The sequence below is a fragment of the Chlorocebus sabaeus genome, chromosome 8 (genome assembly GCF_047675955.1).
Source record: "Chlorocebus sabaeus isolate Y175 chromosome 8, mChlSab1.0.hap1, whole genome shotgun sequence".
In the NCBI taxonomy this organism is placed as follows: domain Eukaryota; kingdom Metazoa; phylum Chordata; class Mammalia; order Primates; family Cercopithecidae; genus Chlorocebus; species Chlorocebus sabaeus.
Window position 1 is genome coordinate 8,646,767 of NC_132911.1, and position 13,662 is coordinate 8,660,428.

The window sequence follows — 13,662 nt, forward strand, 5'->3', positions numbered from 1 at the left end:
AAGGTTCTGCATGTGAATGTGAGGGACACTGAGGACCAGTCCAGGGTAGCCAAGGAGGTCTAGCACTCGCAATACCCTGGTGTCAGAAAGCGAGGCTGTTCTCCAGGGCTCAGAGAAGTCATGTCCCTGGCACCTGTGTGTAGCTCAGGCCTGCCCATCAGCCTGGGGTCAATGCCAGGGCTGTGCAAAGGCTGAGGGGCCCTGGTATGGGATGTCCTTCAGGAGATGTCTGTGGGCACCATCTAAGGAAGAGACGAGGTCACAACAGAACACGCTTGCCTGCTGGGTTCAAGGAAACTCTCGCTAACTCTGTGTGTTTCCCATGACATCCATTCACCCTCTCTTCCTTTGGAACAGAACAGCTTGGTTCCAACACAGCTGCCTGGGTCTAAGGCTCCGTTTCCTGGGCTCCCTCACAGCTGCGTGAGGCAGGAGGCACAGTGGCCAGGGTTTGCAAATCCAAGTGCAGTGGGTGACCTTGGGGATGTCTGCCTAGAGGAAGTTGGCCTTCCATGCCCCCTGACTTCTCCTGCTGGCTGAAGAGCAGATGGGTGGTAAGGCACGAGCAGCCATTGTGGGCAGCAGGTGACACATGCCACCCCTCTTCTGCACCTTGTACTTCACCAACCTGGGCTGACATGTCAATCAGCCTTGGGAGTGACAATCTGCTGCCTTCATCCGTCTTCAGGAAATCCAGCAGGCATCCTAAGAAAAGAGAAGTTGCAAGTGCCCTTCTGCAAAGTGACCCAGCCCTGGTGGTGCCAGCCTCTCCCTGGTGTGAGCGGCTCCCCACTGGGGGCGGGAAGTGGGAGTTTGCGCCCTCAGATCTCTCGGTGCATCAGGAAGGATCTACCTACTGCTGCCGAGTGCCTTCCACTTTACAAAATGCTAGCCTCAGCACCCCAGGAGCAGCCAATATGCCAGCAGTTGCCCAGAAGTTAGGTTTCAGCCAGGTGCAGGGACCTGTCTGAAGTCACCCAGCTGGAAGCTGGGAAGGGAATCCCAGTTCTGACTCGAAGGTTCATGCCCCTTGTCTTTTCCCCCCATGTCAGCCTCGCTCCCTTGATCCCCATTGGCAGACACCCTCTGCCTCTGAGGACCAAGCATCAGCAAGAAAGCACCAGAATGGAGAGAACTGTCCCCCAGGTTTGGTGCAGGGGACAAATGCAGCTCCCCCTGGAATCGGAAAGCTGGGAGGGATGGAGGCTTGCCCTAGGGGCAGGCTAGAGGCGCCCCCAGCACAGCCTCCGACCAGGGCCCCTTGGGGACGGTTGTTAGGGAGCTGTATCAACATGGGCATGTTGTGATCCTACAGGAGCAGTGTGCCGTCAGGGTCATAGGAGGGGTGAGAAGGTCAAAGGCTGAGGCCCGATCCCAGGCCTACTGCCCCATAAGAACTTGGCCATGCCGTGGACCTTGGAGGCCATCAAGCCCAACCTCTCTGGCCACCCTTGTAAAATATTCACACAGTTGTAAATGGTTGCATGACCAGGAAGCAGGAGACCTGGATCTAGTACCATCCCTGTACGTCTGGCCGGGTGCTCGTTTGACTTTGCAATGCTCAGCCCCTCCCAGCAGGCATCAAAAAGTGCTAGGCACAGAAGGACCACTCCAGAAATGCTGTCTGAACTGCTCCTGGGCTGAGAACATGGCTCTGTCAGAACCACTTCACCCTCCCTCCGTGCCTCCCCCTCCCTCCGTCCCTCACTCTCCCTCTCCTCTGTCCCTCCCTGCCCCCACACCGTGCCATGCCCTAGATCTGCAGGACCCCCTGGCCTGATGAACCCACCACAGCGGACCCTCCTCCTCCTGCTAAGTCCAGCCCTCCCGCCTCGCTCTGAGGATGCAGCTCTGCGGGGGACACCACCTCTGGCCATGTACTCGGTGACAATGTAGATGGGCTCCTTGGTGACCACGGCGTAGAGTCGGACCAGCCGCTCATGCTGCAGGGCCTTCATCACGTTGGCCTCGCCCAGGAAGGCTTCTGGAGACATGGTTCCCTCCTTCAGCGTCTTAATGGCCACCTTCATGTTGTTTTTGTAGTAACCTGAGCCCAGGGGAGTGAAGAAGCCACTCAGAAGGCAGAGAGCTCGCTCGGAGGTGATCCTTTAACCAAAATCAGGGTAAGTGCCCAGGTGCCACGCTATTCCAGGTGGCAGAGCTGGAACGTGCAGCTCCGGAGGCCGTGGTTGTGTGGGGCTTACCTTGTGTCCCAGGCCGCTTCTATACGGGGCCTCAGGCAGTGGAGGAATGTACCCTGCCTTGGGGGCATTTCACCTATTTGCACCACACCCAGGGCCTGTGTCCTGTGCTGCATGGAACCTGCCTCCTTCCCCCTCCCCCTACATAATGAATCTCTTCTATCACACAATGGCTCCTTGGTGGAATGAGCACGCCACCGGGGTACATAGGGCAGGAGGACAAGGTGTGGGGACCTCCTTCCCTCCTTCTGGAGCCCCATGGCGGTCCTGTCCCACTCCTTAAACTACCTGTATTTCCACACTCTCCCTGCACTCCATGAAGTCCCCTGAAGGGCAAAAGACAACTCTACTCGCGTTTCTAGAGGACCTGGGCCTTGGCACGGACCTGGGATCAGCCCCAGGTAAGGGAGGACTCATGGAGCAGTCCAGGGATAAAATGGAACACGAGTTTTATATCCTGGTGGTCAGGGTGGGGGACAGGTGTCAGCAGAGATGGAAATGTGAGGACACCGGGCCTGGAGCTTCAGTGACCCGGCCAAAGCCCCACGGCTGCCTTCGGTGTGCACTCAGGCTCTGGAATGTCATGGCTCATCACGTTTAACCACCTGTTTCCATCTGGGTGATGGAAAGCTAAGGGGAGTCAGTGCGCCACTGCAGCTCAATGGCAAAGCCAGCTTCAGGCAGAGAACGAAGGAGCGAGCGACTTGGGGGCTTGGCGAGCTGAACTCTGTTCCTGCTCTACTACCGCGATAAGCCGCCCCAGCTGTTACAATGCGGCTCTGTACCTCCACTGCCTCCTCTGTAAAACGGGCGTCCTCGCCTCTGTCCTCGCTCCCTCTCAAGACTTCCGGAGGAGGGATGACACGCTATGAAAATACTGCGCCTGGACTCAGGATGCGGCGTGGGTGGAACCGGGGGGAGAGCACACTCACCCATCCAGACTTCGCCAAATTGTCCAGACCCGAGTTTCCTGACCAGCCTGAGAGACTGCCGGGGAATTTCCCATTCATCCTGGGCCCAGGGGTTCTGTGGGGCCAGGCTCACACAGGGCAGGGTCAGCCTCTGGCATAGACCATCCCCCTTCTCTGCATTAGGGAAGAAAAGACAGGGCTGGGGGTTACCAGAGCAGCCAGGCTCTCCCTTGGGAGCTGTATCATTCCTAGCTGGGCCCCTCCCTCCCCAGCCATGGGTGTGTGCACACGCCTGCACATGCACACACACTCAACTCTTTCTCTTCGTCTGTGCAAAGCAGGGCATGCTCTCTCTAAAATCCACCTGCTCACTCTCAGACTGAACATGCTTGCTACTCTCTAAGGGGTTCCCTGCTGAGCCAGGAGAGGGAGTTACGGCCACCAGTTCATGGTGCTCAGAGTTGCTACCTCCTTAGGTCTAACTTTGGGACAATCTTTCCATCCCCCAAGGTGGCACCAATGACTCACACAATTGGGGATCTTAGCAAGAGATGCAGGAGCTCTTGGCACAAGTCCCTGCCCCCATTGCACGCCCCCCTCTTACTAGAATAGTGCTGCACCAGGGCCTGGAGCGAGGGGAAGGTGATCCGGGGGGAGATGTAGTAACCCCCTTCGTCCAGGGAGCGGATCTTATAGTGCTTGATCAGCTCCCCCTGGGTGGTGACGTCCTTCACAGACAGGGAGAAGGCACCTGGAGGGTTCATGGAGACACACACAAGGGAAGTAAGGCACAAAGACAAAAAAACGGGACTGGGATTTGGGCCTCATTTTTAAGCTTTGAAAAAAGTTCCCCAATTCTGTTCTTCATTGTCACCACTCCCTCCACAAGTTCCCTTTCCCTGCATCTCCACCTCCACCCTTTTGGAAGCCTCCCCTGTAAGTTCCATCTGACTCTGACCTTGACATCCCCTCACTGTCCCCCAAAACTCAGCTGGGGAATCACAGAGCCCTGCGGCAGGCAGGACAGTTTCTCAGCAATCATGTGGGTCCCCACTTGGACACCTGGTCACTCGGGGACCCTTTGTCATGGACTATTGAGAAATCTAGGCTCGTTGGAGGGACTAGGCGCTTTATTTTCTGGCTAAAGAGGGTATCCTTACTCCTACAAGCAGATAGCCAATCACAGCTGCAAGTACCATGTCCATGGCGGAGAGTCTAATAAGCTATTCCCAGGGACTCTGTTCAAATTCATTTGCTGCGTGTTACATACACCTGTTATTTTGTCTTCTAGGTTAATGTTTTCCCGCGGGCAAGTGGTAGCAGATGTCAAGGGTTAAGGACAATTTAGGAGGTAAGAGTTTCCAGGTAGGAAACGTTTTTCCATGAACTTGATGTTTTTTTATAAAATGCATCTGTCCAGCTACCTGGGTACCATGACCTCACCCCGCCCCCTACCCATTATTTGGGAGATGGGGACGCTGGGGCCCACAGAGTTCGCGGCAGGCTGGGGGGGCTCCCGGTTCCCCGAGTGGGCGCCTACCACGAGCAGTACCACGACTTCCCGCCAGGGGTCAGGCACGGACCCCTCGTTCTCGGTGTGGACGCTTGGTTTTCCGCGGTCCTGTTTGACTTGAGGCTCTTTCCTCTCCTGTCCATTCCCCCGCCTCAACCCCCTTCCACCCTCCAGTTTCCCTCAGCCAATGTGCGTCTCTCATCACCTACTCGCAAAAGGACGCCCAGAGGCATACGCCAGCGCGCCTTGCTGTTATCGCAGCCCCGCTACACGCCCACCCCAGCCTAATCCTAGACGCTGTAAACTGTCTCCCCGACCCTGCCGGGGTGCAGCTGTGCCCCCAGTCTCTAAGGAACCCGAGCCTGGCCTTAGGGAGTCCATTCATCAAGGGCTTTTCTCTCCATTTTGTAGGCTGCCCTTGTGTCAGGTGCCTCGGGCGATGAGACCAGGAGCCCGCTCTCCACGCAGTGACGCTGCCCAAGCTGGTGCCTTAGGGCCCCTCACTTGCCTGGGCTGCTCTAAGGCCCGGTCCCTGATGGCTTCTGACAATTTGGTATCCTTCGTAAAGAGGACCTCAGATCCCATCAGCTTCAGTTTCACAAAACCTGGATCCCCTGCCTCTGTGGTATGTCTGGACTGCCCTGGGCAGGCAGGGCCTGGTTCTGAGGTTAAGATTTCTCAGCACTGAAGGACTGCCTGCCTTTGAGCTGTGAAACTAGTCCATCCTCACACAGACACCAATAAACTGAGGCTTGAGAGGCTCAGGGACACCCCGGAGGCCACAAGGGGTAGAACTCACTCCCCCGCTTCCATCCCTGTCTTGCATTCACTGCTGTGGCTCCCAGAAGCAGAGGGGTCCTGCTTTGGAGTTGTGTGTGTGCACACATATGTGTAAGGTGTGTACATGTGTTGCACACGTGTGCATTACATCTGTGCATATGTGCACATGTATACATGCGTGCATGTCTCATGTGTGCGTGTATGTGTGCATGTGTGTGTGCATATGTGCAGGTGTGGACGTGTGTATGTGGGTGCATGTGTGCATATGTGCACATGTGTGCATGTGTATATGTGTGCACACTTGCCTGTGTATGCACGTGTGTGTATGTGTGCATTTATGTGTTTGTGCATGTGTGTGAATGTGTGCATGTGTATGTGCATGTGCTGGGGTGAGGATGGTTGAACAGTCCGGCAGCTCTGGTCCCATCTGGCCAATTCCCAGTTTGGACTGGCTTCCTGGGGTGACCGTGGACAGGAAAAGATGCCAGACTCACAGGGAACCCCTTCTTCCTCTATAGCAGATTGGGTGGGGGGCGGGCGGGCTTTCACCTTAGCAATAGGCAATGGTTGAAATAGCATTTCCAGGGTGACATGACATGATGTTTGGGATTTGCTTTGAAAGAGTAGGGGCGGAGTGGGGGATACAGAAGAAACAAGACTGGCTCAGTTGATAATTGTTAAAGCTGGCTGTTGGATACCAGGGGTTCCACTTAACTATTTTCTCTACTTCTATGTATGTTTGAAATGTCCTGGAACAACAATAAAACATTTATGTCATCTCCAGTGATTCCCAAATTGTTTCTTGTACAGAGGTGCTCTACCACAAAAATGGAATAGTGACAATAGCCAATATGGATATAAATATAAAATTTATATATCTAAGTGTATGTATATGTATATATATGCATTCATTGGCACATTCCAAGAAATCCTGCACAGAGCACCCCAGCTTTCCAATGCACCCCTCCTGTTCCCCAACCTGGTCCTGCCCTTTTGTGGGGCAACAAGGCCTCATGATGTGCCCAGAGAGTCACAGGGTGCTATGACAGCTTTTCATACTCTGGGTTTCCACTCTCTGGCTGCTGTTCTTGAGCCACAGATGGAACCAATGGACAGCCCAAGGGTGCTCCCACCAGGTAATACCTCTGTCCATCCTCATTGTCCCAACCACAGGGAACCAGACTCATATTTCAGCCACTCTCTCTCCTTTTCCTCCTCTGATGTCACTGTCACCATCTCCTCTCCAGTTAAAATTGGCCACAAGGCTGTAGCCAGTCCCTTGTGGCCAATTGTGGCTGATAAGCAAAACATTCTTCATACTGCGTGGGAAGTCCCTGGGTCACCCTAGCTTGCCACATTGTAGAGCTTGGGAATCCTCTCAGCCCCTCTTAGATGACGTGGTCACTGGTGCTTTGGGCTCTGATGCTTACTGTTGGCCTCCAGCAAGTCACTTCCTGTTCTAGGGGCTCCCTTTCCTCATCTGTCAAATGGATTAGTATGTTACAGATGAAAAGCTAGTGGCCAGTGAGCACCAGGGACCATAATAGGGTTCGGTGCAGCACATGCATTAACAGCCCCAAACTGGAAACAATCCAATGCCCACAGCATGCGAATGGCTCGCTTGACTCTGGAACGATCACACCGGGATTCTGTATAGCAATGAACACGAACAGGCTTACCATCCTCAATCACATGAATGAATCTGTTATGGGCTAAATCACGTGCACTCCCAATTCCTATGTTAAAGTCCTAACCCTAAGCGCTGAGTAAGTGACCTTATGTGGAGACACAGCCTTTAAAGGGGTGATTAAGTTAAAATGAGGTCATATGGGTGTGCCCTGATCCAATATGACAGGTGTCCCAATAGGAAGAGATTAGGACACAGACATGCGTGGAGGGATGGCCACATGAGGACACGGAGAAGACTGCCGTTAGCAAGCCAAGGAGAGAGCTCTCGGGAGGAGCCAGTGCTGCTGACACCTTGGTCTTGGACTTCCAGCCTCCAGAGCTGTGAGATAATAAACTTCTGTGCTGGAGCCACCCAGTCTGTGCCACTTTGTTAAGGCAGCCCAGGAAACTAACACAGAATCTCACAAACACTGCAGAGTGACAGGAGCAAGACACACAGAAACAAAAACAGTGATTCTATCTGCATCAAGCTGAAAAACAGACAAGACATGGTGGCAAAACCATAGAGAAAAGCAAGGAAGGATTTTGACCCAAGTCAGGACAGCAGGTAGCTCTTGGGGGTGGGGGTTGACTCAGGAAGGAGCCCAAGTGGGGGGCTGAGGAGGCTCCTGGAGGTCTGGGATGCTCTATCTCTTGGCTGTGATTACACAGGGATTTGTTTATGATTACCCTATGTAATTTAGAATTACACACTCATACTTCATGCAAGCTTTATATGTGTTTTATATTTTACACCAAAAAAAAAAAAAAAATTAAGAAGGAAAGAAAGCCAAATGACAGAGAAAGAGAGAAAACCCCTGAGGGTGATGGCAGCGAAGTTTTGCTCAGTCAGTGGATTTGATCTCATGAGTGTCTAGACTGGCATGGGCTCCCCACAATCACCACCCCCTTCCCTTACATCAGGGCACAGGCCACTTCCTCGCGTATGCTACCTGCAGCCTCTGGCTGAGATGATCTTGTAGGATTCTTTGAGGTCCCTCCCAATCCTTGATTCCAAAGAGGTTGGCGGTTGAGGGCTCAGGGTTCCCCCTTCCCTGGCCCCCGTTGGCCTCGGTATTACTGCTGACTGGGTAGCAGGGCCAGTCTGACGTGGGACCACCCCGTCCACCCAGCTTCCTGTGCCCAGGTGGTTTCCAGCCTGGACAGGGAGGACTGTTTGTGTGGCCAGCCTCCACATCAACTCCTGGGCAGGGCCTGGATTGGGAGGGACACAGGTCCAGAAGCTGCTGGTTCTCCTGGCAGTTACCCCTTCCCCTCTCACTCCAGGGCCAGGCCTCTGGAGGGGGCTTCCCAGGACGCGCTGGGCAGGGAAGGCAGGCAAGGCCCCCACACCTACCTTTGTTGGTTTCACTCTCTCTGATAAGAAAGGAGCCGGTCTTGTTGATTGGAGCCAGAAGCTGCCTCTCGGCCTCCTTCCGGCTCAGTGATCTAAAGAACCACCTGGAAAACGGCAGGAATAGGTGAACCTCACAGTGACCCTGCTCCTCGGAGTATTCCCACTGAGCCTGCCTCCTGCGCTGCCTGTCCCCAAGAAATAAAATCTAGCATTTCTGCTCCCAGTCGGCCCAGAGCTCTGCTCCTCACACCATGATGGAGTCAGCGCCCTCTGACCCCTGCCCTTTCCATCCCGCTTCCTGTCAGCCCTGAACTCACTGTTTTCCTAGAATGAAACAAGAACACTAGTTGGGTGACCTTTGTTAATTTTGCTTTGGAAAAATGCACCTGATCACTCTCCCCAAAGCACAGCTGCGTATCACAGGCACGCGCCTGCCTCCTTGTGGTCTGAGATCTGAATTAGGGAAACTGCTAAGATTCTCTAAGCAGGGACCCCAGGATGTTCCCTTCAGTATGTGGTTGCTGTGTGCGGAGAGCCCCACGGTTCCCCACACTGTTCCGGGGAAAGACGCAGGTACCACAGTGCCCAGAGAAGACTTGTTGCTGGGCCTCGGTCCTCAGGTAGAGCAAGTCCCTGTGAGCAGATTTGTGGAGGCTCTGGCTGGCCAAGACCGATGTTCCCAGTGCCATGGGGATGTGGGGGATGAGGGGGCTGGGGGATTAGAAGGTTGGGATCTTGCTTTCATGTTAGTCAGTTCTGAACAAGGCCACCCTCCTGGGAGCCCCCGAGGGTTGAGCTCTGAGTCCTGCCTATGGAGGCTATAGGGAGGGCTTGCTGGTCATGGTGCCTCCTCGTTAGCCTTCGAGGCCATCAGACACTGGGGACGGTTCCATCCAGGGAAGCCAGGAGAAGGAATGCTTTTGTTTAGCTGGGAAGAGTGGCTTGCTCAGTGTCACACAGCAGTCTGAATGTGTCTGGAGCTGGCAGAGAGACCTTTCCCAGCAGAGCTCATTTCCTGTCCCCTCTTTACCGGTGCCTGCAGGCTCCCTGGTCAGTCCCATTCTGGCCCTGCCCTGCCTAGCAGCCCAGGGAGCAGAAACAGTGACTGCACTTTGGCTCAAGGGGGGTTCCCATGCCCACCTACCTTTCCACTTCCAGGCTCTCCACTCGGGCCACAAAGTTGCTGGGCACGTAGCCTTCTCTTCCTGTGACGAGCGACTTGGCCAGCCACCAGTCTCCAGTTCTAACGGGACAGGGGAAACAGAGATGTGATCATGGCCCCTGTGGGCCCGTCTCTGGGCAGCTCCCAGGCCTCCTCAAAGCCATCTCTCCCTGGAGGGCAGAGAATCCGCAGAGGTAGACAGCACGGCAGGCAGGAAGGGACTTGTGTCCACTGCTCAGTGGCACGGTGGCTATCTGGGCAAGTTCTAGGGGCAAGAGCTAATCTACACAGCCTGGCCAGCCCAACAGGGCACAGGGCTCCAGCCAGCAGCCTTCCTCTTGATGAATGGGACGTGTTCGGAGCTTGGTGAGTGACTGGGGACAAGCTTTAGAAAAACATGGTTGGGTGGCCTGTATAGGATCAATAGTCAGGACTTTTGTGAGCTTGGTTCAAGGCCATTGCAGAACTTCAAGAACCAAATCAGACCCTCAGGGCTCCACAGGACAAGCCTGGCCACTGAGAGAGAGCTGACCTAGAAGGAGTTTCTGAGAAGGACATGGGAAATGAGCTAAAGCGGGACTGGTGTGTGTAATCCATGTGGGCTCCTGTCTTGAGAACGAGACAAATACGGACACAACTGACTTAAATGCAAGGCTGTCATGGAACAGCCAGACCAGTCTGCATAAAGGACAAGGTCCACATGCCCAAAGGAGTCAGAAGGGCTGCATGGAGGTGGTGGCATGGAAGTCGGCTTTGAAGGATGAGCAGGAGGTTGTGAATGGAAACCACTTCACCAGAAAGACTCTGGAGAGGAAGACAAAAGGGCCCAGGGCTGGGGGCGGAGCAATGGAGAAGACTTCCGGGGTCAGCCATGGAGGATGTGGTGGGCGGAGAAGGGAGAGATGTGTGTGGGGGGGTCCTGCAGGGACAGGGGATGGCATCCTGGAACCTCACCCCTTCAGGACCTGTAGCTTCTCCCCCTTCAGCATCTGCAGGTCCCGGTCATTCATGGCAGCGTAGTCATACAGGGCTACCACGAAATGCTCGTCTGAAAGGAACAAGGGAGAGATGACCACCACTCGGGCCCACGAGTGGGAAGGTGGGACTGGGGTGTGCCTGGCTACCAAGGGGAACAGGCTTCTGCTTGCCCATGCTGGAAATGATGTTCTCATCCAGCACAGGCCCCCACCCCGGCCCTGTGACCCCACCAGGGATGGGCTGTCCCCCAGAGCCCATCCTGTCCTCCTTTCTGGACCCACTAAGAAGCCCTATGTCCTGGACAGGGCGTGTGTGAGGAAGCTGATGGCCAGAGGTCAGCCACAGGGAGGCAGCCACTGCCGGGCTGCTGGTGGCCTCAGGCCCACATTGGGACCTAGTGCTGGAAGTCCCTCATCTTCTTTTTCTACACCTGGCCTCGGAGGCCCTTGAGCCTCCTCTTGTCCTTTTCCTCCTCTGCCCCCACCTGCCTCTATCCCCAAAAGGGGTGGTCTTGCCACGTGGCAGCTGGAGCCCTGGCCTCTCCACTGTCTGTGCCCAGAGCCCCTGCCACACTGTCTGTGGCTGCCAGTGACCCCGCCGGGCTCCCCGCCTTGCTCGTGGGCCCTGGACGGAAGGCAGGAAGAGGGCTCAGGAGCTTGGAGCACCTTCTTCAAATGAGCGCTGCTGTGACGAGGGCTCTCTGCACAGCTCTGGGAGCCACAGGACCCACCTGGTAAAGGTCACCTGGAGAGCGCTTAGCTTCCCCGGGTGAGGTGGCTCTGCTCTGTCACTGAGCTGAGTGGTGTGACCTTGGGCTGGTCACCTCTTCTCAGCAGGAAAGAGGGGGTCAGAATAGGTGACAGTGGTTCCCCGAAGTTTTAAGATTCGAATTCTGCTCACAAGTGTGCCAGATTCTGAGCTTTTCCAGGGAAGGGGTCGCATCTACCTGTTGTCACCCCTTCGCCATTTCCGGGACAGAGTTGGGCTCTGTGTGCTGAATGTCCGGTGCACATGGCGTGAGCAGGTTAGTGGGTGGGGCCCGGGCTGGCCGAGGCAGCCTTTCCCCACGCTGTGTGGATGTGGATGATGAGGAGGCTGCGCAAAGTCACTTTGAACGAGGCCACCCTCTTGGGAGTCCCCAGCGGTGGAGCCTCTGGCCCAGAAAGGCCGAGCTCATTCCCTATGGTACCCAGCAGGTCAGCCCACTGGAGCAGAAGTGGAGTCTAGGGGCCAGGCATAGTGGCTCATGCCTGTAATCCCAGCACTTTGGGAGGCCGAGGCAGAGACCCATCTGGCCAACATGGTGAAACTCCCTCTCTACTAAAAATATAAAAATTAGCCCAGTGTGGTTGTGTGCACCTGTAATCCCAACTACTCAGGAGCTGAGGCAGGAGAATCACTTGAACCCGGGAGGTGGAGGTTGTAGTGAGCCGAGATCGGGTCACTGCACTCCAGCCTGGGTGACAAGGGCGAGACTCTGTCTCAAAAAAATAAAAATAAAAATAAAGTGGAGTCTGGGGATCAGAGAGGGGGCGTGAGTGGTTAGGTGGTCAGTGGCGGGACTCTCGAAGTGGCTTGGAGCAGGAAACAAGAAGGTGCCCTCCACAGGGGCAGACTGGGGCTAGAGGCGAGGGCCTGAGGCCACTGGCCCAACCCTTTGCATTTGGGAGTTAGAATCTTTGAACGCTTGGGTTTGATGATGCTGTGTGTCTTCCCTGGCACTCTTGTTTTTGTTCTTGTTTACAGTTTGTAAAGTCTTCCATTTTTTAAAAGTCCCACCCAGGCTCAGGCATACTAAAGAAACTTGTTCTCGGTTCCTGAAGAGACCCCCCAAAGGTGCACAGAGCTGGGACCTCTCTCAGCTTCCCTGTTTTCTCTTCTCCAGCCCTCAAGCTGCTCCCGACTTGTCTTTGTTCCAACTCCACAAAGCTGCGACCTGGGGGAGAGGGCTGTGGAGCCTCAGGTTCCCAAACCACCCTTCTTACCTTCTTCCAGGTGTTCACTGGGCGGTGGAGGAGTAAGGTGGTTGAAGACAACCTCGGGGAGAAAACACACACTTGAGTTATTTTAGTCCCTGCTGCGTGGGTGGCGCCTGGGGGGATGAGATTGCAGAGCGGGACAGTGAGGGTATCTCCAGGGATCTACCGTAGGAGGAGAGGCAGCTGCCTGTGGGGTCTGCACAGGGCCATTCTGTACCCAGGGACCAGCACCACCCTCAGACAGACCCCGCCCTCTGCTGCCCTTGCCCTGACCACACTGGGGGACGCCCCGGTGTGGAGAAGAGGCAGACAATGAGGGACAGCCCAATCACTTGGGCTTCACGTCCTGGCTCTACCATTACAAGGTCAAATTGTAAATGGGTATTTGTTGACAAGAAAAAATATTTAAAAAGTATATTTCCCCAAAACTCGACAAGCATATTTGTAGGTATGTATCCTGCAGAGAAACTTTTGCGTATGTGTACCAGGGAACGTGTACAAGAGTGTTCCTAGCAAAAATAATAATACATAAACAATTTTTCTTTTGAGATGGAGTCTCGCTCTGTCACCCAGGTTGGAGTGCAGTGGTGTGATCTTGGATCACTGCAACCTCTGCCTCCTGGGTTCAAGCAATTCTCGTGCCTGAGCCTCCCGAGCAGCTGGGATTACAGGTGCCCGCCATCATGCCCAGCTAATTTTTGTATTTTTAGTAGAGATGGGTTTTTGCCATGTTGGCCAGGCTAATCTGGAACTCCTGGCTTCAAGTGATGCACCCACCTCAGCCTTCCGAAGTGCTGGGATTACGGGCATGAGCCATCATGCCCGGCCAATACATAAACAATTTTAAAACATGGAACTAACCCTCATGACAGAAGAATAAACAAATTACAGTATACTCATGCAATAAAACTAATGAGCTACAGCCACGTGCATCAACGTCGATATATTTTACATGCATAACATGGAGCCAAAACCCCAGTCTCAGAAGCATATGTGCTGTTTGATGTAGTTGACTTAAAGTTTACAACATGAATAATGAAACTAAATATTGTTTAGGGGTAATACATATGTGATAATATTAAAAAGCAAAGCTAAGGAATGATAAACAGATTC

At 54.3% G+C, this 13,662-nt stretch overlaps 1 protein-coding gene across 4 annotated transcripts in view; it reads right to left on the bottom strand.

The window, feature by feature from the left end:
- The window catches only part of BLK (BLK proto-oncogene, Src family tyrosine kinase), a 71,566-nt gene that overhangs the window by 6,341 nt on the left and 51,563 nt on the right, over positions 1-13,662 (bottom strand). For all 4 annotated transcript variants that reach the window (XM_007961646.3, XM_037983833.2, XM_073017930.1 and 1 more), the window contains 8 exons: positions 12,556-12,607; positions 10,547-10,640; positions 9,575-9,673; positions 8,431-8,534; positions 3,717-3,863; positions 3,134-3,286; positions 1,868-2,047; positions 629-705 (listed from right to left, as the gene is read on the bottom strand). In XM_007961646.3, coding sequence (XP_007959837.2) covers positions 629-705; positions 1,868-2,047; positions 3,134-3,286; positions 3,717-3,863; positions 8,431-8,534; positions 9,575-9,673; positions 10,547-10,640; positions 12,556-12,607 — 906 coding nt within the window. The remainder of the gene's footprint in view (positions 1-628; positions 706-1,867; positions 2,048-3,133; positions 3,287-3,716; positions 3,864-8,430; positions 8,535-9,574; positions 9,674-10,546; positions 10,641-12,555; positions 12,608-13,662) is intronic.